The sequence below is a fragment of the Tasmannia lanceolata genome, unplaced genomic scaffold (genome assembly GCF_043159265.1).
Source record: "Tasmannia lanceolata isolate RefF3 unplaced genomic scaffold, GAP_Taslan_0.1 ptg000019l, whole genome shotgun sequence".
Lineage (NCBI taxonomy): Eukaryota > Viridiplantae > Streptophyta > Magnoliopsida > Canellales > Winteraceae > Tasmannia > Tasmannia lanceolata.
The window spans coordinates 28,290,676-28,313,223 of record NW_027518696.1 but is presented as its reverse complement, the minus strand read 5'-3'; the positions used below and the strand labels follow the sequence as shown (position 1 = coordinate 28,313,223).

General features: G+C 36.6%; 1 protein-coding gene across 1 annotated transcript; it reads right to left on the bottom strand.

Moving 5' to 3' along the window:
- Positions 1 to 451: 451 nt before the first annotated feature.
- LOC143852464 (uncharacterized) lies at positions 452 to 2,809 on the bottom strand. The gene is made up of 3 exons (XM_077361849.1): positions 2,689 to 2,809; positions 2,315 to 2,427; positions 452 to 1,321 (listed from the first exon to the last, which is right to left on the bottom strand). Exons 1-3 carry the CDS (start codon positions 2,807 to 2,809, stop codon positions 452 to 454), a joined length of 1,104 nt encoding a protein of 367 aa, XP_077217964.1.
- Between the last annotated feature and the right edge of the window lie 19,739 nt (positions 2,810 to 22,548).

The window sequence follows — 22,548 nt, the reverse complement described above, 5'->3', positions numbered from 1 at the left end:
ATGTTTAACTGTTGTCCAATGCTCTAGATCTGGGTCCTACTGATATTTGCTAACCACACTTACAGAGTGACAGATGATTGGCCTTGTACATAACATAGCATATATAAGAGTTCCCACAGCCGAAGCATGGGGAATGTTGTTCATAGCCTGCTTATCCTTAGGTGTCTTGGGAGACATCTTCTTGGATAACCTAATTCCATGCCTGAAAGGAACTAATCTCTTCTTGAAATCTGTCATGTTGTACCTTGCCAATATCTTATCTATGTAAGTTTCTTATGATAGCCCAAGCTTCCTATTCTTACGGTCCTTAAACAACTTAAGTCCTGGATTATATGAAGCTTCTCCCAGATCTTTCATAGCAAATGTGTTTGAAAGCCAAGAATGTTAGGATGTCATCTACATAAAGAACCAAGAATGTTACTGCGCTCCCACTGACCTTGCAAATACAAGCCTAATCCACGTTTTGACAGAAGCCAAACTCTTTGACTGCTTGATCAAAACGAAGGTTCCAACTACGAAAAGTTTGCTTCAATCCATAAATGGACATTTGCAACTTGCGTACTCTTTGACTACCTTCTTCAGCAGCCTCAAAACCCTCCGATTGGATTATATAAATATCTTCCCGAATGTTTCCATTCAAGAATGCAGTTTTGACGTCCATCTGCCAGATTTTGTAATCATAATGTGCAGAGATAGCTAGTAGAATCCTAATGGACTTAAGCATGGCTACTGGTGAGAAGGTTTTCTCATAGTCAATACCGGCCTTTTGACTATATCCCTTCACCACTAGCCTAGCCTTATAGGTCTCTACCTTTCCATCAGGGCCCTTCTTCCTCTTGAAGATCCATTTGCATCCAATGGGTTTAATACCCTCGGGTGGATCAACCAGTGTCCAAACTTTGTTGGAATACATAGAGTCCATTTCGAATTTCATAGCGTCCATCAATTTTCCCTCATCGATGTCTAAAATCGCCTCTTTGTAGTTAAGGGGATATGTATCTCCTGTATTTACTTCACCCAAGTAGACAAGTCTATCGGGTTGTCTGACCTCCATACTACTATGTCGGAGTGTTGGAATATGTTTAGTGGGTACTTGCTCAACTTGCTCATATCTCTTTATTGGATTTTCGGGTTGCTCTTGTAAGGCAATCATATCATTTTCGCTCGCATCTTGAATGAACTCTTCTTCTAAGAATGCGGCATTCCATCCAACAAAACAGTTTTGCTCACCGGGGTTATAAAACATAGAACCCTTTGTTTCCCTAGGATATCCAATAAAGAGACACCTATTGGTTCGTGCCTCCAACTTTTTAACACCTATCTTTTTAACATGGGAATGACAACACCATATTCTCATATGATTCAATGCTGGTTTTCTGCCCGTCCATATCTCATATGGAGTCCTTGGTACTGATTTAGTTGGTACTCGATTAAGGATGTAGAGCGTCGTTTCAAGGGTAAATCACCATAGAAACAAAGGTGCTTACGCAAAGCTCGTCATAGATCGAACCATGTCTAACAGTGTTCGATTTCTCCTTTCTGACATAGTTTAACTCTGGTGTTGCAGGTGGAGTTCATTGAGAAACTATTCTGTTTTCTTTTAAGTAGCCCTTAAACTCATCCGAGAGATATCTCCTCCCCTATCGAAGCGAAGTGTCCTAATCTTCTTGTTTAACTGGTTTTCTACTTCATTCTTAAACTCTTTGAACTTTTTAAAGGTCTCAGACTTACATCGCATTAGGTATAGGTAATCATACCTTGAATGGTCATCCGTGAAAGTCACGAAGGAGACAAACCCTCATCCGTGAAAGAGGACCACATACATCCGTATGTATCAATTCCAATACACTTTCGCTTCTTCCACTCTTGCCCTTGAAAGGAATTTTAGTCATTTTGTCTTGGAGACATGGCTCACAAGTTGGAAAAGGTTCTACTTGGATGGAATCCAATGGACCATCTTTTACTAGCCTTGTGATCCACTCTAGGCTAATGCGACTTAATCGAAGATACCAAAGGTGTGTTGGAATTATTGTGTCCCTTGCCCTTTTGAGGTTTGAATATCAACACTTGGAATATTCTCAACATTGCTTACATTCTCTAAGGCGTTAATTTAGTATAGGCCAAGACTCATTATACGTTCAACAATTAAGGAATTTTCCTTTTTAATAAAAACAAAACTTTTATTAAAACTAGTAGAATATCCATCTTCAAATAATTTTGAAACTGAAATTAAATTCCTTCTTAATGAAGGTACATAGAGACAATCCTTTAATATTATATAATCGCCTGAATATTTCAAAGTGTAATCTCCTACAGCTTGGACATCAGTTGTTGCTTCAGTTCCAACCTGTAGGGTGAGCTTGCCCTCAGTCAACCTTTTGATTTTTCTAAACCCCTGCAAAATATTATAGATGTGTGAGGTCACACCTGTGTCAACACACCAGAAAAATACATGACCAATCATATTGGTATCAGCAACAAACACTTGCAACATACCTAAGGTAGGCTTGTTGCCCTCCTTGGTAGCTAGATAGCTCATGTAGTTCCGCTTCCAATGTCCAGTTTTTTCACAATGGAAGCATTCGTCGTTGCCCTTGGTCGACTTCTTGTTTTTAAAGTTCTTCTTGTTCTTTACCACTAGCTTGTTCTTCTTAGAGCCTTAGCTTTTTTATCTTCCTTTTCCTTTACCTTTCGGCTTAGGTGCTGAGGGTACATTACCCTCTGCAAGGAAGGCACTTTTATTATTACTCTTTTGCAGATCCTCAGCTGTTTGAAGTTGATGCATCGGCTCTGTCAGGGACATTGTCATTTTGTTCATGTGGTAGGTCCTAACAAACTCTTTAAAAGACCTCATAATCAATCTCCATGGGAAACCAATCGTTTGCACAACTGCCCACAGGGAGTAATTAAAAAACTGAAATAATTAAATTACATTGCGGACTTTAATATTACAAACAATGAGATAAATCATCATATCAGAACATCCATATAAAAATCATGCATCTCATGCATAAAGTGAGGTCAATTCTCCTTTTTGCCCATCTTTCACCAATAACGATCAATTCGCACAAATACCGGGTTAATTCAATTTTGATTAACACACAACCATTCTGATTTTAATTATAAACATCATAAAACACTTTTATATGGTCTAATAAATCAGCGTACCAAATTTTGCTCGAAAACAAGATCATTTGATTTGTGAAAAACAAAATTATTCCATACCGGGAACACAATCCGGATAGCATGACCTTTCGAGGAACTTTGAGTGGGATATAGTTACTCGAATGCTTTCTCAAGGGTCTAATCATGCTACATACACCCCAACACATTATTTGAAAATTCTATGCCTAGGTTATAGGGTTTACAAGTCGTTTGGCGTGGAGAAACAAAAACCCAAATTAATTTTCGAAATTAATTTCCTGAATTCAAGCAACTTTTTTCAAACTTTGACAAATCATATCTCCTAAACCGTTCGTCGGATTTCAATGATTCTTGATGCGTTGGATTCGTACTCGAGTCTACTTTCCAACCATGAAAAGTGATCAATCCAGAAATCTACCATGCAGTTTAGTTTTGCTATTTTTTGACGAACAGTCCTATGTTTATTAAAACACACAAAGACTAGGAACCTCGGATAGCCGGGATAAACATCCGGACTCACAGCGGATCACGCATGATCTATCTTTGGTTCGTTAGCCTCCTAATCCATTCCCTAGTTAGCTCTGATACCACTTGTTAGATTGGTTGTAAAACCCGAGCAAAATCGCTACACGTTGCGAAAGAATAAACCTTATAGAACAAAATTTTTGCTTTAACCCATGATTCAAAGTGACTAATTGATTTTATTATGATTAATAAACATAAATATAAATACCTTTATATAGAAAAGAACTTGTCCCCTTGATCTACTCCTTAAAAATTCACCGGCGATCTAATTGACACGAAACCCCAAGTTGAATCGATGGATTCCTTTTGTTGCGTAAATGATCTTGTGTACAACTCTATGTTCACTTTATAACCTGATCTAAATTAGATTATAATGTGGGAATATGTATTTAGATCAATGGAGCTTAGTTGGATGTTTGCCTTTGATCTAGAAAAAGATAAAACTAGTTGATGGAATTGAAAGAGAAGAAGAGAAAGACTTTGGGGTGTCTCTACCAATCCAAAGTTTCTAGAGAAATCTCAAAAATAATGGAAACTAACAGCAATTGGAAGCTCAATTGGGCAAAGCAAGCAACTCCCCATTATGAAAACCCTTATGGGATGTCCAACAAGGGCTTGCTTGCTAGCAAGCAACCCTTGGTTGCACATGTGGTTCCCAAGTTTCCAATTTGATTTGTTTCCTCTCTCTCTCTCTCTCTCTCTCTCTCTCTCTCTCTCTCTCTCCAATTTCACATGAGTTGCTTTAATTTGAGAAAACAAATCAAGCAATAATATTCTAAATATTATTTGAATTCGAAATTAATAATGGCACACCACATGGGGCGTGTGGCAATGCGTCCCACCCAAATTCGTCCCATGTGGGTCCACTTATCCAATTCAAATTCCCATTGCATTCTTCATTTAATTCCCACTTAAATTAATGCAATCCAATCCTATCCAATAAGATTTAAGCTCCAATATATTTTATGATATTTCCCAAAATACTCTTATGGTTAATACTTAACCATTTTGGTATTCCCAATGTATCCCATAGTGCATGTACACTATATACAACGTGTATATCATTTCAATGCTTGTAAGCAACTAAATAAATGCAGGACCTCTATCTAATAGATAATAGTAGGTCAATCGAGTAGTGAGTGGGATTGTAGCAGGGATTTAACGGTAGATCCTGCAAAACCCACAAGTGGGCCCCACTGCAATTAGTGCTCCATAGTCAATACTACAGTCGCATTGAGTCAGTGGCCTCCATCGAAATGTAACCCTGAAGATAACCGTCAAATCATCATACCCCTAATCAAATCAAATGTGCAAGTCCTTTCTCCAAGTCCACAACTATCGAGTTGAGTCCTACGAGGGGTGGACATTACCTACCCCTAGGCTCACTCACGGTATACCTTTCAGTCAAACAGTGTTGGCCCGCAAATGCATTTGCTAAAACCATGTCTAAATTTATTTTGTGAAATCATTTTAATATACACTTTATCAAATCTACCTGGCCAGGTATTTTTCTAGGCCTGCTACTCTGACAAAAACCATAGATGTTATCCTATAAAATAGGTGGAGAATTTCATATCGGGTATCACTATTGACCTCGAAGGTTTGTCCAACGCTCCAATACTACACTCTGGTGATTCCAAGAGAATCACGGTGAGATAGACCAAAAATGAGAGACTCACCAACAGACCAATATGAAATTCCAAGGGTAGGCCCGAGTACGGCAACTTATGAGGAGGGAAAATTAGGTTACTAACAAGTTTTAAGCTTTTGAAAACTCTAACCCAAATTTGAAGATTAAGAGATCAAAAATGAAAATTAAGCACACAAGTTAAATCCTAAGTGCAATACAAATAAAGAGCAAGAGATAAGAGAGAGTGCACCCGAAATTTAAAGTGGTTTGGTCCTCAAAACGCGAGGCCTACTGCACTCCACCAATCAAACCCGTTGATGGCTTCACTATTTGATCTTCTTAACTTCGGCGAAGATCGGTGCTGATTACAATTCCAATTGCCTTTAACTTTGGTGGCAATCCTCACCACGGAGAGTGGGCTCCGCTTCTTCAAACACTCGCCCGAATACAATCTTTTGAATAAAGAAAGAAAGAACAAAAAATCCCTCACAAGGGTTCACAATGTTTGTAGAAGATGTACAATTTGAGCCTAATGATCCAAATCCTAATTCTAGAGGATGAGAGGCATAAATAAGCTTGATTCACTCTTAGGATATTCCAATAGGTTTTTAGAGTGTTAGAATTGATGATTGGGAAGTTGGGAATACCCATATCTATAGAAAAACCAAATATGACCGTTTGAGGGGCATAGTCGTAATTCTGGCAAAGTTTCCAACGGTCACAATTTCTTCCCGTTATAGTGATCTCGGAGTTCCGAGAGATTTTCTCGGAGTTCCGAGAAATTATCTCGGAGTTCTGAGAATTGAAACAGAAGTTGGAAAAATGCTACTAGACCATTTCTCGGAGCTCCGAGGAATATCTCGGAGTTCCGAGAAGCCTATGTCAAGCAGATTTTCAATTTGAGTTTCTTATTTGATTGGGCTTCCAACTCTACACCAAGTTGGGATTGTTATGAGGGTTCCAAAGTATTGGAACACCACAAGGACAATCTCTTAACATTTAGGGGTGTGTGTTATTACTTTATTTATGCCTCTAAACACCAAAACTAGGATTGGATCTTTACATTCTAAAACGACTTCGATCTTCAATTGTGATACTTCAAGTCTTCATGCGTCTTGGATCTCCGATGTCTTTGGCCTTTTGAATGTGGTCCAATGAGAGCTTCTTGGCCTCAATCTAAGTAATCTTGTCTTAATACAATCATGATCTACAACTTAGACATTTTAAACACATTAGTGATATTAAATCACTTATGTATTGGAATCATCAAAAGAAGATGGGAATGCCAAGGTGGGAACCATTGGGCTTACAATCTCCCCATTTTTTATGATGACAAGCACAAGAGATTTTCCAAAAAAAGCACACATATATTTCCTTACACTAGATTTTTCTCCCCCTTTGGCATCATTCAAAAAGATGGGGAAAAGGAAATCAAATGGATAAAATTTTCAATTTTAAGCTCCCCCTTTTTCAAGGAAAAAGATAAACATAGAACTCCCCCTATTTAAGGTTTTTATTCAACACAAGAGGGGATATTTTAAACAATCATACAAAGATATTCAATTTTAAGTGCAAGCCCCTAATCTAAAAACACATATGAAGAGAATCATATGGGGGCTTTGGGAACCCAAGATTTCTTGGTTCCACCACAATCCCTAATCTTAGATGCACATTGGAATTGGTGGTGACCATTGATTCCACAATAATGGCATCTAACATAAGGGATAGACTAGTCCTATCATAAAATCCATGATTAGGTCTATGACTAGTCTTCTTCAAGATTATGTCAATGATTTTATCACCATTTAGGAATCCATGGAGACATAATCTTAACCTTTCATTTTCATTATGAAGATGGGTTATTTGATTTAGAAAATCATTGGTGTCATCTTCATAAGATTTGGAAGAGCTTGCCACATTTTGGAGTTTAGCAATTTGGCAAGATTTCTCATGCAAACAACCCTTAAGGGTTTCAATCTCAAGTTTAAAATTTTCAATTTTTACTTTAGCTTGAGATTTGGAAGAAGAAGATTCATTTTTCAAAACATCAAGTTCATTTTCTAATTTTGACATAGATTTTTTAAGAACTTTATTTTTTGAAATTTGAGAATGCAAGGTAATGCACAATTCATCATAAGATATGTTTCCACTATCACTACTTTATGAATTACACGAGGGGTTAGAATTTACCTCATCTTCATGGGTGAGTGCCATGAAGCAAAGATCATCCTTATTACCTTCCCCTTCACTTGAGCTCTTTCCCGAGGTGCTAGAAGCATCCCAAGCGGCTACAAGGCCCTTGTTCTTCTTCCAATCCTTCTTTCCCTTGTACTTCGTGGAAGATGACTTGAGAAGTGGACACTCCGGTCTTTTGTGTCCTGTCTTCTTACAATTGTAACACTTTATTCCTCCTTCTACTTCACTTTCTTCTTTCTTCTTCTTTTTATCCTTTTTGTGTTTCTTTCTCCAAAAGCTTTTAAATTTTCTTAATGCTTCTTCCTCATCACTATCCGCTTCACTTGAGGATGATGAGTCCGTCTTGGAGGCCTTTAGAGCTAGAGATCGACTTTCTTTTTCTTTCTCTTTCGGCTTCTTCTCTTCTTGACGGCTAGTGAGGAGCATCTCATGAGTGATAAGAGATCCTACAAGCTCCTCCATAGTTAGCGTCTTGAGATCATTTGATTCTTGGATGGCGGTGACTTTTGGATCCCAATAAGGAGGAAGTGACCTAAGCAACTTACTCACAAGCTCATCAGTAGGATAAGATTTACAGAGATTAGCTAATTCATTTGATATTTTAGAAAATTGGGTATACATTTCGAAAATACTTCATTTTGACCCATTCTAAACATTTCATATTTGCTCTTTAACAAGTTTATTTTAGAATCCTTGATTTGTGATGTTCCCTCATAGGTAACGGCAAGTGTATCCCAAATAACCTTAGCAGAATCAAAAAGAGCTACTCTATTAAACTCCTTCGTAGATAAGGCGCAAAACAAAGAGTTTATAGCTTTGTAATTTAAATTTGCATGCCTTTTCTCTACAACATTCCATTCTTCAAATCGCTTGGAAGGCAAAGTGTATCCATTTTCAACAATATGCCAAAGCTCCACATCTATCGAAAGAAGATAGATGTGCATCCTTGTCTTCCAATGTCCATAGTTGGACCCATCAAAGAAAGGAGGTATAGTTGTGGAATGGCCTTCCGGAAGTCCGGTTCCATTTATGTTTGCCATTTCACAATTAGAAAGTTGCCAATGATCTTATGATCTTTCCCTTGTTAAAATTTAAAAAAATTTACCAAAGATTTTAAGAAATGAAAATCTTTTAAGAGCCAAGGCTCTGATACCAAGTGAAATTCCAAGGGTAGGCCCGAGTACGGCAACTTAGGAGGAGGGAAAATTAGGTTACTAACAAGTTTTAAGCTTTTGAAAACTCTAACCCAAATTTGAAGATTAAGAGATCAAAAATGAAAATTAAGCACACAAGTTAAATCCTAAGTGCAATACAAATAAAGAGCAAGAGATAAGAGAGAGTGCACCTGAGATTTAAAGTGGTTCAGTCCTCAAAACGCGAGGCCTACTCCACTCCACCAACCAAACCCATTGATGGCTTCACTATTTGATCTTCTTAACTTCAGCGAAGATCGTTGCCGATTACAATTCCAATTGCCTTTAACCTTAGTGGCAATCCTCACCACGGAGAGTGGACTCCACTTCTCCGAACACTCGCCCGAATACAATCTTTTGAATAAAGAAAGAAAGAACAAAAAATCCCCCACAAGGGTTCACAATGTTTGTAAAAGATGTACAATTTGAACCTAATTATCCAAATCCTAATTCTAGAGGATGAGAGGCATAAACAAACTTGATTCACTCTTAGGATATTCCAATAGGTTTTTAGAGTGTTAGAATTGATGATTGGGAAGTTGGGAATACCCATATATATAGGAAAACCAAATATGACCGTTTGAGGGGCATAGTCGTAATTCTGGCAAAGTTTCCAACGGTCACAATTTCTTCCCGTTATAGTGATCTCGGAATTCCGAGAGATTTTCTCGGAGTTCCGAGAAATTCTCTGAGTTCCGAGAAATTATCTCGGAGTTCTGGGAATTGAAACAGAAGTTGGAAAAATGCTACTGGACCATTTCTCGGAGCTCCGAGGAATATCTCGGAGTTCTGAGCTCGGAGCTCCAAGAATTCTCTCGGAGTTCCGAGAAGCCTATGTGTAGACACCCCCATTTTGCTACGCTTTAAAAAGCAAAAGATTCGGTAGTATCATCGAGTCTTCAATCCGTATTCAGCATTAGATTGGGCATTCATGCATTTTAGGGTAGATTTCATTTCATTATGGGAGTTTTGAAGTTGATTCGCGATCCTGAAGGTCTCTAGGAGGTTCCTTTGGCCTCTGAAAGATGAAAGTTTAAGTTTCCAAGCAAATGAAAAAACCTGCTATTTTTAGAATTTTCAGGGTTTCCCTCATTTTTGCCTATTTTGCACTGCAGGGGTATTTTGGTCATTCCCGATGTGTCTCATTTGACCCTCAAGTTATATTTGAGAAATCTTGAGTGATTTTAGAAATTTTAAAAAAGCTGCTATTTTTAGAAACTCATGAGGCTTCCACATTTTCATCATCTTATTGATATTTCAATCATTTCTCATATGTCCAAAACCATCTCGAGGGTACGGCTGATGGATTAGGAGTAATTTCGTAAGATTTGGGAAACCTGCTAAATTTAGATCTCTCAAGATTTTCTCTTAGTCTTGCACTTCGGCGGTATTTTAGACATTTCCAAACATATCATATTTAGTCCCTAAGTTGTGTCTAAGAAATCTTGAGTCCGTTCATAAATTTTCAAAAATCTGCTATTTTTAGAATTTCTCAAGGTTTTCCCTAGTCTCGCCAAATTCTAGCACCTCGGGGTAATTTGGTCTTTTCCTGTGTAATTCTTTTGATCCCCGAAATATGTCTGAGAGATTATGAATGATTTCCCGAATTTTGGAAAAACTGCTAAATTTAGAATTTCTCAGGAGTTTCGCTTAATTTGGAAATTCTAAGTGTTGAGGGCATTTTGGGTATTTTCAGGGGGTAACAAATGATCATGTTTGATATTGCTCATCAAAATGACCCAACTTTAAAAGTTTCTATTTTTGAAGTTTGATCACAAAGACTTTCCATTTTTAACTTTTCCCTTTAGGGGTGAACCAATTTAAGGTTATTTTGGTCACATTTGGATGTGTAATTGTCAAATAGGGGCATTTTGGTCCGAAAAATTATTTTCCCAAAAAAGATGGTTCGATCATGTGTGAGGGATGCACCATAAATGTCAAATGAGTTAGGTCTATATATAGAATGTTGAATTTAGAAAGATTTTATTGATTTTTTACGGAAAAATCCGAAACCCGTGTGAAATGGCCCATTGGGCTAAAGCTCGCAAAGATGGAGCTCATGTGGGTTCACCCATATGGGTCAACCACCATGGTGGGCGGCCCACATGGTTGACCCACATGAGTTGAGCACCCAACCTTGATGATGTCACAATGGTGACATCATATTTGTTAAAAGAAAAATAAAAAGAATAAAAAGGAAAAAAAGGAAAGAAGGAAAAGATGAATGATTGCTTAAAAAAGTTTTCTTCCAAAAAAGTAATGTGGAATGAGAATAGCATGTCTTGATTGACAAGAAATTAAGATTGGAATCAAATCCAATTTGGAAATAAGAAAGAAAGAAAGCAAGAGGGAAAAATTGGAAACAAGCTAAAAAGGGAGCTCTCACATTGAAAATTACTATTTCTCTCTTAACCCTAGCTTTTTTTGTATAAAAATCAAAGCAAACAATGCTAGAAAAGGATTGGAAAAAATCCAAATTCGTCATTTTTCTCTCTCCTCCCAAGAAAAAAAAAATTTCTCTCTTTAAGTGTGATCTCTCTCTTAAGTGTTCTTCAAAAAAGGAATTCTTGAATTCCTTCTTCTTCTCCAAGGCATCACACAATCAAGAATTATTGGAGTGTTCTTTCTACCTTTTTTAGCGTATAAAAAGGTTAGAGAAAGCGTATATCTTGGATCACCAACCCTAGAGACAAGGATCGCGATCAACGGTAAGGATTCCTCATCTTTGTGAAGTAGAAAAAGCATGCTAGGGTTTTAATTTTGATGGATCAAATCAACGAGTTTTTTTTTGAAATTCCAGTATGTTATAATATAGATTATGAGTTTTCAAAATCCAAAATTTGATCCAAAAATTAATTTTCCTCAATTTAAAAATGGTTTTCTTTTGTTTTTATTCAATATGGATTTAAATTAGATTATCAAAGCAAGTGTTTGAAAACATGGTTCTTTTTAAAAAATGATATTTTCTGGATTTTATATAAAATACAAAACTATTGGAAACTTAATTTCCAACAGCGGTTCAGCCGTTTTATTTTTCATTCTATTTTTCAAAGAATAACCCCGAAAAGGGTTATTTCTTGATGAATGGAGCCAAACATATATCAAATCATGTCCAAATTTAGTGAAAGTTTGTTTCCAATAGTTTTAAAAGGTTTTTAGAACACCCAAAAATTTTCATACTTTTTGAAGTTTATTTAATCGGATTATTAATTATTTTAAATTTCGGCTATTTTTAATAAATACCAAATCATTTTAAAAATTGATGAAACTTTTCAGAATTAAAGCCTAATAATAAATGAAAGTTTCCATTGAAAAATATTTTAAAACAAATATGGTTTTTACTGTTTTCTAATCACTTCCCCGTTTTACGTGCCATAATTCTTTTTCTTATTAAATTAATATATTTTCAAAATTTTTCTTTTCAAACCAGTAACTTTGGTTACTGGAATATTAGAAAAATATTTTCAATTAATTTTACAAAGATTTGATAAGATTTTACAATTTATTTTAATAAACGGGTTTTAACGCCTACGAAACAAATTGATCTCTTATATTTAAAAACCAATTTTATGGAGGATATTTAAGTTTTAAGTTTTGAAATTTTGATAATAAATTCTATAATATATTATATATCTACTGGAATTTTTCATTTGATTTTAAGATACCACTAGGTTTGCTTTTTAAGTAATTCTTTGGTTTCATCTGATTTTTGTGTGAATTTAAATGGGCATCAAATCGTCATATTAATCCATGAAAGTTATACATTAGTCTAATTTTATGATTATATTTATACTGTAAGAGTTTAAGTTGATTTGAAATTGATATGCTATAGGTTACTATGTTAATCTATAATCTGATTTGAATTTTGAAAAATCGGACATTGATATCTAATCATAATGATAATTCATGCAAATTTTTTAGTAAGGTTTAATCATTTATATCTTTATTCTGTAAAAGTTTGGAGTAATTTCAAAGTGATATGATATAGGTTGCTGTGTTAATCTATAATCTGATTTGGATTTTGAAAAATGGGGAATTGATATCAAATCTTAATGATAATTCATGAAATTTTTCCAGTAAGCCAAAATCATCCATATCTTGTTACTGAAAAAGTTTCAACTCATTTGGAGTTCGATTTCTTAGGGTTACTGTGTATTCCTAGCAATATGGTCTTATTGATATTAAATCGCAATTTAATAGCAAATCAATACAAAAGTCAGTAAAAATCTCCAAAAAACCTTAAGTTTTCATCATAAATGCAATCCCTAACTTTTTTGAAACAAAAACCTTAGGGTTCATAGATTGCCGAGATCGCAACCGTAATCGTATACTAATTGCGATTAATCCTGCATAATTGGAGTGCGTAAATTATAATATGATATTGGCTCCGAGGTCCACTGTTCACGGAAATCCTGAGAAATATGCCAGGCAATAAGATACTATAATTTACGTGCTAAATTATACAAGTGTTGAGAGCACGATTCCCTTCCATGGTTGCGATCCGAGGCCGAAACTTGCGAACCATAGAGCCTTTGGTATTCCTTAGATGTTTAGGAATAAAAAATCCTCAAAAATTGAAAATCATCAAATTCAACAAATTGAACTAACTCACTCCATGTCTTTCGGAACCGTTGGATTGCGGTTTCCATCGTAGGAACCATTAGAGCCCCATTTAGGAACACTTGTGTCATGTTGTGTCCTAAGTTTTAGGGAGTCCTAGAGTTAGGAGTCCAGCCTCATCACGGGCGTTTGCTATGGATAGCAACTGTGCCATAGATCTAGTTACACTAGTCACCTCACTTTTCCCCTAGGACAAATCTAGTTACCTAGGATGTAGGTTAACCTGCATTAGTCTAAGGGACGTCTTGCACTTAGATAGGACCATATAGCATCTTAGATGAAGTCCTAAGATAATAAAATCTTTAACTTGAATTAAATAATTTCTCTTAAAACTATTGAAACAGTCAATCCAGTCTAGATCGGTGTCCTAGATGAGTTAGGCATAAGTATCTTAGTTCAGGTGCACTGAACTACGTCGACTCTGATCCCAGTGAGGCTTGGGTACGTAGGCAGCTTGGATGCTTGATGGCAAACCAATCACGAGTCGGCTCCACACATAAGTGGTGGGGTTTTGTACATTAATCCTTAAATTAAAAGTAATTAAATCACTTAGGACTTTCCACGAAATTAGAATTTTAGGAGAACTTTCACTTAGATTGAATTCAAACAAATTAAGAAAATCAAGATACACATTTAGGAATTACATTGAAATTAGATCTTAGGATGCATGTCACGTAGTTCGCACATTAATATAGAGTTAAATGAGCCATTTAAAAGAAATTCAAAAGAGTTAACTTTTGGAATTGAAGACCGATTATCGGGCAGGAATGGTGCATGTGGTGGTAACTCCCCATACCTTCCATTCTCGTAACCAGGTAACGAGTCTAGATTTCTGGTCAATTATGGGTCCTAGATCCCTCATCTAGGTGGCGACTCTGTCACTCTCTTTTGTGTGGAATTCGGATTGCCTTAGTGATCCCAAGTTCACGGAAAAGATGAATTAAATCACACCTTGCTAGGCTCGGCGGCTTACCCCTGCCCTTATGGGTACTGGGTAGCACGTTTGTTTGCACCTTAAGGCTTGGTTGCTGCCTGCTTGGTTGGGTAATTAAAATCAATATTAAAAAGCACACGCCATTCACGTGAGTACGAGAGACTAAGAGAGAGCGTGGCGGCTCGCGCCCCACCCTCTCGCGGGATCGGGTCCCACACTATGTCAAGCAGATTTTCAATTTGAGTTTCTTATTTGATTGGGCTTCCAACTCTACACCAAGTTGGGATTGTTATGAGGGTTCCAAAGTATTGGAACACCACAAGGACAATCTCTTAAACATTTAGAGGTGTGTGTTATTACTTTATTTATGCCTCTAAACACCTAAACTAGGATTGGATCTTTACATTCTAAAACGACTTCGATCTTCAATTGCGATGCTTCAAGTCTTCATGCGTCTTGGATCTCCGATGTCTTTCGCCTTCCGAATGTGGTCCAATGAGAGCTTCTTGGCATCAATCCAAGCAATCTTGTCTTAATACAATCATGATCTACAACTTAGACATTTAAACACATTAGTGATATTAAATCACTTGTGTATTGGAATCATCAAAAGAAGATGGGAATGCCAAGGTGGGAACCATTGGGCTTACACAATATGACCCCTCAGGTCAAAGGACATGTAAAGGGTCTTGTCTGGTAGAATAGCTCAATTGTCTCCTATCCACAAGCTATTCTAATGTGATCTTGTTCAGTACGCAATCCCATTGTCGTACCCATTCTATCTTGCTTAGGGTCCACTACCCGAGTGATTGAGATAAGTCACTTCACATCTCGTGCATGCTGGCAAGATAGTTGCTAATTGTATACAGAAAGAGGTGTCCGACCTCAACCCCTACTAGGAACTATTAAGGTCTGCAAAGAACCGGAATCCCATATCTCAGTGCTCCATAGGATTTATGATTCCCTCTGGGTTTATGATTCTCTCTGTTTGTCCGACACCGTGGAGCGTCAAGGCTCTCGTCTCTGTCTTGTTTATCTATCGTAGGACCGGAGACAGAGTGGTAGGAGAGGGAACGTAGCCCTATTTACAAAGAGGAGAGGGCTTTACGTTACAGAATTTAGGGCAAAAGGAGCCCTAAACCCTATAACTACCCTACACCGAGTTTTATAATATAAATACAGAAAGCAGGAAAATAAATGTAAATTTACCAGAAGGACAAGAGAATTTGTCAAGAAATCGGCGGCATAACGACGCTGATTAGACTAGGAGACTCTGATTTTGCAGGTTTTGTTGAGATTTCGGCAGAACAACAGCGCTTTTTTGATGAGGGAACTTCAGGTTTGTCGAGATTTTGGCAGAACAACGGCGCTATTTAGACAATCGGGCCTCGTGTTCTCAGAAATTCAGCAGCACAATGATGCTATGTTGATGAAGGGACTTCAGGTTTTGCCAAGATTTCGGTAGAACAACGGCGCTATTATAGAAAAGTAGCTCGTAGCTCTGTGAAATTCAGCAGAGTAACAGCGCTATTTGGACGAAGAGGCTTCGATTTTGCCGAGATTTCGGCAGAACAATGACGTTATTATGAAAAAATAGCTCGTGGTTCTGCGAAATTCAGCAAAGTAACGGCGCTATTTTGTAAACGTCGCTCCGAGTCTTCGGAAATTTGGCAGAATGCCAACGCTACCTAAGTATTTCTCTATTTTCTCTCTTTTAAAGTAAAGAAACTAGGATTGTCTTATATTCAAAAGGTCTTTTGAACTAAAAAACCAAAAAGGGGGGAAACGAAAGGTTCAAAAGCTAACCAAAGAGAGATTAAAATCTGATATTTACACTTACCCAAAGCTAATCTGATATTTATAGGGGACCGGATCCTAAATTCGTAGAGTGCGAAATTTTCGCACTCAGCGAATTGGGGATTATCCCAATTCGCAGGTTGCTAATTAGTATTGTAGACACCCCCATTTTGCTATACTTTAAAAAGTAAAAGATTTGGTAGTTTGTCAAGTTTCGAGTCCGTATTCCACATAAGATTAAGCATCTGTACATTTTAGGATAGATTTTGCCTCGTTGAAGGAATTCTAAAGTTGATTCGCGATCCTAAAGGTTTGTAGGGTGTTCCAATGGTATCTAAAAGATGAAAATTCAAGTTTCCAACCAATTGAAAAAAACCTGTTATTTTTAGAATTTTTGGGGTTTCCCTCATTTTTGCCCATTTTAACACTACAGGAGTATTTTGGTCATTCCCCATGTGTCTTGCTTGACCCTCGAGTTGTATTTGAGAAATCTTAAGTGATTTTACAAATTTTAAAAAAGCCGCTATTTTTAGAAACTCATGGGGCTTCCACAATTTCATCATCTTATGAATATTTCAATCATTTCTCATATATCCAAAACCATCTCGAGGGTACGGCTGATGGATTAGGAGTAATTTCGTAAGATTTGGGAAACCTGCTAAATTTAGAACTCTCAAGATTTTCTCTTAGTCTTGCACTTCGGGAGTATTTTAGACATTTTGCAACATATCATATTTGGTCCCTAAGTTGTGTCTAAGAAATCTTGAGTCCGTTCATAAATTTTCAAAAATCTGCTATTTTTGTAATTTCTCAGGGTTTTTCCCAGTCTCGCCAAATTCTAGCACCTCGGGGTAATTTGGTCTTTTCCTCTGTAATTCTTTTGATCTCCGAAATATGTCTAAGAGATTATGAATGCTTTCCTGAATTTTGAAAAACCTGTTAAATTTAGAATTTCTTAGGGGTTTCGCTTAATTTGAAAATTTTAAGTGTTGAGGGCATTTTGGGTATTTTCAGGGGATACCAAATGATCCTGTTTAATATTGCTCACCGAAATGACCCAATTTTAAAAGTTTCTATTTTTGAAGTTTGACCACAAAGACTTTCTATTTTTAAATTTTTCCTTTAGGGGTGAACCAATCTGAGGGTATTTTGGTCGCATTTGGATGTCTAACAGTCAAATAGGGGCATTTTGGTCCGAAAAGTTATTTTCCAAAAAAGATGATCCGATCATGTGTGAGGGATGCACCATAAATGTCAAATGGGTTGGGTCTATATATAGAATGTTGAATTTAGAAAGATTTTATTGAATTTTTACAGAAAAACCCGAAACCCGTGTGAAATGACCCATTGGGCTAAAGCCCGCAAAGATGGAACTCATGTGGGTTCACCCATATGGGTCGACCACCATGGTAGGCGCCCCACATGGCTGACCCACATGAGTTGAGCACCCAACCTTGATGATGTCACAATGGTGAAATCATATTTGTTAAAAGAAAAATAAAAAGAATAAAAAAAGAAAAGAAGGAAAAGAGGAATGATTGCTTAAAAAAGATTTTCTTCCAAAGAAGCAATGTGGAATGAAGAATAGCGTGTCTTGATTGATAAGAAATTAATATTGGAATCAAATCCAATTTGGAAACAAGAAAGAAAGAAAGCAAGAGGGACAAATTGGAAACAAGCCAAAAAGGGAGCTCTCACATTGGAAACTACTATTTCTCTCTTAACCCTAGCATTTTTTGTATAAAAATCAAAGCAAACAATCATAGAAAAGATCCAAAAAAAAATCCAAATTCATCATTTTTCTCTTTCCTCCAAAAAAAAAAAAAAAAAAACCTCTTCTGTCTTGAAGTGTGTTCATCTCTCTCAAGAGTTATTCACAAAAGGGATTCTTGAATTCCCTTTTCTTCTTCAAAAAATCACACATCAATGATCTTTGGGGCGTTCTTTGAGTCTTCTTCATCATATAAAATGGTGCGACAAAGTGTATACCTCGGATCTACACACCTAGAGACAAGGAGCACGATCAACGGTAGGATCTTTATCTTTCTAATATCAAAACTAGAAAAGCTAGGGTTTTACTTTTGATAGATCAAATCAATGAATTTTTCCTTGAAATTTCAGTATCTTATAATATAGATTATGATTTTCAAAATCCAAAATTTCACCAAAAAATTAATTTTCCTCCATTTAATAATGATTTTCTTTCGTCTTTTATTCAATATAGATTTAAATTGGATTATCAAAGCAAGTGTTTGAAAACATGGGTCTCTTTAAAAACTGATATTTTTTCAGACTTCTATAAAATAAAATACTATTGGAAACTTAATTTTCAAAAAATAATCCCGAAAGGGGTTATTTCTTGATGAACGAAGCCAAAACTATATTAAACCATGTCCAAAAATTGTGAAATCTTGTTTCCAAACCAATTTGTTGATTTCCAGACCACCCAAAAAATTTTGGATTTTTTTGAATTTTTTTAATCCGGTTTTAAATTATTTTACATTTCGGCCATTTTTAATAAATATCAAAAGAATTTAAAAATTGATGAAACTCTCCAGAATTAATGTTCAATAAAAAATTGAATTTCTAATAAAAAAACATTTTTCGAAAAAATATTGTTTTATTTGTTTTCTAATCACTTCTTCGTTTTACGTGTCGTAATTCTTTTTTATATTAAATTAATGAAATTTCGAATCTTTTTCCTACAAACCAGTAGTTTAGGCCATTAGAAGGTTAGTGAAAAAATTTTAAAAGATTTTACAAAGGTTTAATATGATTTCACAATTTTCTTTTAAAAAAAACGGGTTTTAATTCCTAGAAATTAAATTCCCTTTTTATTCAAAAATCAATTTTATGAAGAAGCATTAATTATTAGGTCTTGAAATTTTGACAGTAAATCATATAACCTATTTTATATTTACTGGAATTTGTACATGATTTTAGGATACCATTGAATCTACTTTTTAATTGACGCATTGATTTTATTTGAATTTTGTATGAATTTTAATTGGCATCAAATCTTGATAAACACATTTTAAATTTTTACAGTAGTCGAATACCATGATTCCATATTTACTGTAATAGTTTTACTTGATTTAAGATTCGTATGCTATGCGTTGATTTGTTAATGTGCAATCTGACCTAAATTTTGGAAATTCGAAAATTGATAGCAAAACGTATTCCAAATTCATGAAACTCTTCAAGTCGTCTAAAATCATTCATATCTTATTATGGAAAAAGTTTCAATGAATTTGGAGTTCGATTGCTTAGGGTTACTATGTAATCCTAGCAATCTGGTCTTAATGTTAATAAATCACAACTTAATAGCAAATCAACACAAAAGTCAGTGAAAACTTCGAGAAAACTCTAATTTTTTATCATATATTTAATCTTAAAATTTTTTGAAACAGAAACCCTATAGGTTATAGATTCCCTTTGTAAATTGACTATGCTGTGACGGTTTAACTACCAAGATTGCATTCATAATCGTATACTAATTGTGATCGTTCCTGCATAATTTGAGCATGTAAATTATAGTATGTTGTTGGCTCCGAGGTCCACTGTCTACGGAAATCCTGAGAATCATGCCAAGCAATAATATACTATAATTTATGTATTAAATTATACAAGGATTGAGAGCACGATTCCCCTCCATTGATGCAACTCAAGGCTGAAATTTGCCAACCATAGAGCCTTTGATATTCCTTAGATGTTAGGAATCAAAAATCTTTGAAAATTAAAAATTATTTACTTAATAAATTAAGATAATTTGATCAGTGCTTTTGGAACCGTTGGATAACGGTATCTCTTCGTAAGAACCTTTAGAACCAATTAGGAACACTTACCTCGCGTTGTGTCCTAGGTTTTAGAGTGTCCTAGAGTTTGGGAGTTCAGCCTCATCACAACTGATTGCTATTATTAGCAATTGAGTCATAGATCTAGTTACACTAATTACCGATATTTTCCATAAGACGGGCCTAGTTAGCTAGGATATAGGTTAACCTGTATTAGTCAAAGGAACGTTTTGCACTTAGCTATGACCATGTAGCATCTTAGATGGAGTCCTAGGATAATAAAATCTTCAACTTGAACTAAATAATTTCTCTTAAAACTGTTGAAACAGTCAATCCAGTCTAGATCAGTGTCCTAGATGAGTTAGGCATAAGTAGCTTAGTTCAGGTGCACCAAACTACGATCGACTCTAATTCCAGTGAGACTGGGATACGTAGGCAACTTGGATACTTGAGTGGCATACCAAGCCCGAGTCGGCTTCACGCATAAGTGGTGGGGTTTTGTATATTAATCCTTAAATTAAAAGTAATTAAATCACTTATGACTTTCCACGAAATTAGAATTTTATGAGAACTTTCACTTAGATTGAATTCAAACAAATTAAGAAAATCAAGATACATATTTAGGAATTACATTGAAATTAGATCTTAGGATGCATGTCACGTAGTTCGCACATTAATATAGAGTTAAATGAGCCATTTAAAAGAAATTCAAAAGAGTTAACTTTTGGAATTGAAGACCGATTATCGGACAGGAATGGTGCATGTGGTGGTAACTCCCCATACCTTCCATTCTCGTAACCAGGTAACGAGTCTAGATTTCTGGTCAATTATAGGTTATAGATCCCTCATCTAGGTGGCGACTCTATCACTCTCTTTTGTGTGGAATTCAAATTGCCTTAGTGATCCCAAGTTCACGGAAAAGATTAATTAAATCACACCTTGCTAGGCTCGGCGGCTTACCCCTGCCCTTATGGGTACTGGGTTGCACGTTTGTTTGCACCTTATGGCTTGGTTGTTACCTGCTTGATTGGGTAATTAAAATCAATAATAAAAAGCACACGACATTCGCGTGGGTACGAGAGACCAAGAGAGAGGAAGGCGGCTCGCGGGCCATTCCCCTCTCGCGGGATCGGGTCCCACAAGTATTGAAAAATGTGATTTTTTGTCCTATTTGGCTTCAAAAAATGTGATTTTTTGTCTTTGTTGACGGGTTTTCGGGAAGTTTCGGCAGACCGTAACTTCTCCGTTTGGACTCCAAATCGCATGCGGTCAGATCCGTTGGATTCCTCATTCTGAGGATATTCCAATGAAACTAATATCGGTGGTTTTCGGAACACGGAGTATTTTTGGGTAAAAACGAATGCTTTTGCCCCAAAGCTAACTTCTCGGTTGAAAGGCCGTGTGGAAACGGACTTTTTGACCGTGCCGTGAAAGGTGGGATAATGTGTAAAGATGGTCTTTTGTTTCACCTATGGGGTAAAGTTCATTTTTGAAAATTATCCTAGTTTCTTAACCTAGAGAGATTGAGAGAAATACTACACGTGCTCTGGGACTCGTCATGAGACTCTTCCTCCCGACAACCTATCATTAGTTCCACCTTACAAAATTGGGTGTCTACATTGGCTTTTTCACATTTATTATAATTAAGCTTAAACCCTAAGATTATGCTTAGGGGTAATCCTAAGTTGAAAATATCTTGCAAGTTGCGGCTACTCCTCACAAGCAAAATAAAATAAGTGATAGATTTACTTTTTGTACTATATGCTTGCTTTATTTTTCAATATTGCTTGAGCCAATGCTCAAAAATAGCAGCCAGTTGCGCGAAAATGCCCTAGGAGGCACATAGGATTTCCTATTTATATGAAATACGAGTCACGTTCGGTACCTACCCCACGTAGAGAACCATCATGCAAACCTTCCTAGTGGTACGAGTACCATCCTCTTACGACGCCATCATCGGGAGGCTCGCCCTAAACAAACTTGGGGCAGTGATCGCCACTCCTCACCTAAAAGTGAAATTCCCGATGAAGCACAGGGACGGAAAGATTCAAAAAAACCAAGAGAAAGCCCGCGTATGTTATGCCTACCTACTCAAAACGAACTTGGAGCAGTGGTCGCCACTCGTCGCTTCTTTTAGGTAAGACCTGATCCGACCGTGTCGATTCCTAAAAACTAATGCGAACATCTTCGCCTAGTCAGCCTCAAATGTGCAGGGCATTCCCGCAGACGTTGCGGTTCACAAGTTGAATGTGGACCCGAATTTCAAGCCCATCAAGCAGAAGAAGCGTAATTTCGCCACCAAAAGACAGCAACGCATTAAGGAGGAAGTGGATAAACTCCTAGGTGCCGGTTTCATCAGGGAAATCTGATACTCCGAATGGCTCGCCAACGTTGTGATAGTAAAGAATTTGAAGGGGAAATGGCAAATCTGCATCGACTTCACCCATCTCAACAAAGCATGCCCGAAAGATTGTTACCCCCTCCCCCCAATAAATCTTCTCATCGACGCCACTATAGACACGAGATGCTAAGCTTCATGGACGCCTTCTCCGGATAGAACCATATTCAAATGTACGGACCTGACATTCCAAAAACTTCATTCGTCACTAACCAAGGGCTCTTCTTCTACGAAGTCATGCCCTTCGGCCTTAAGAATGTGGAAGCCACGTACTAGCGCCTCATCAACAAGATCTTCGCCACCAAATTGGGTAGAAC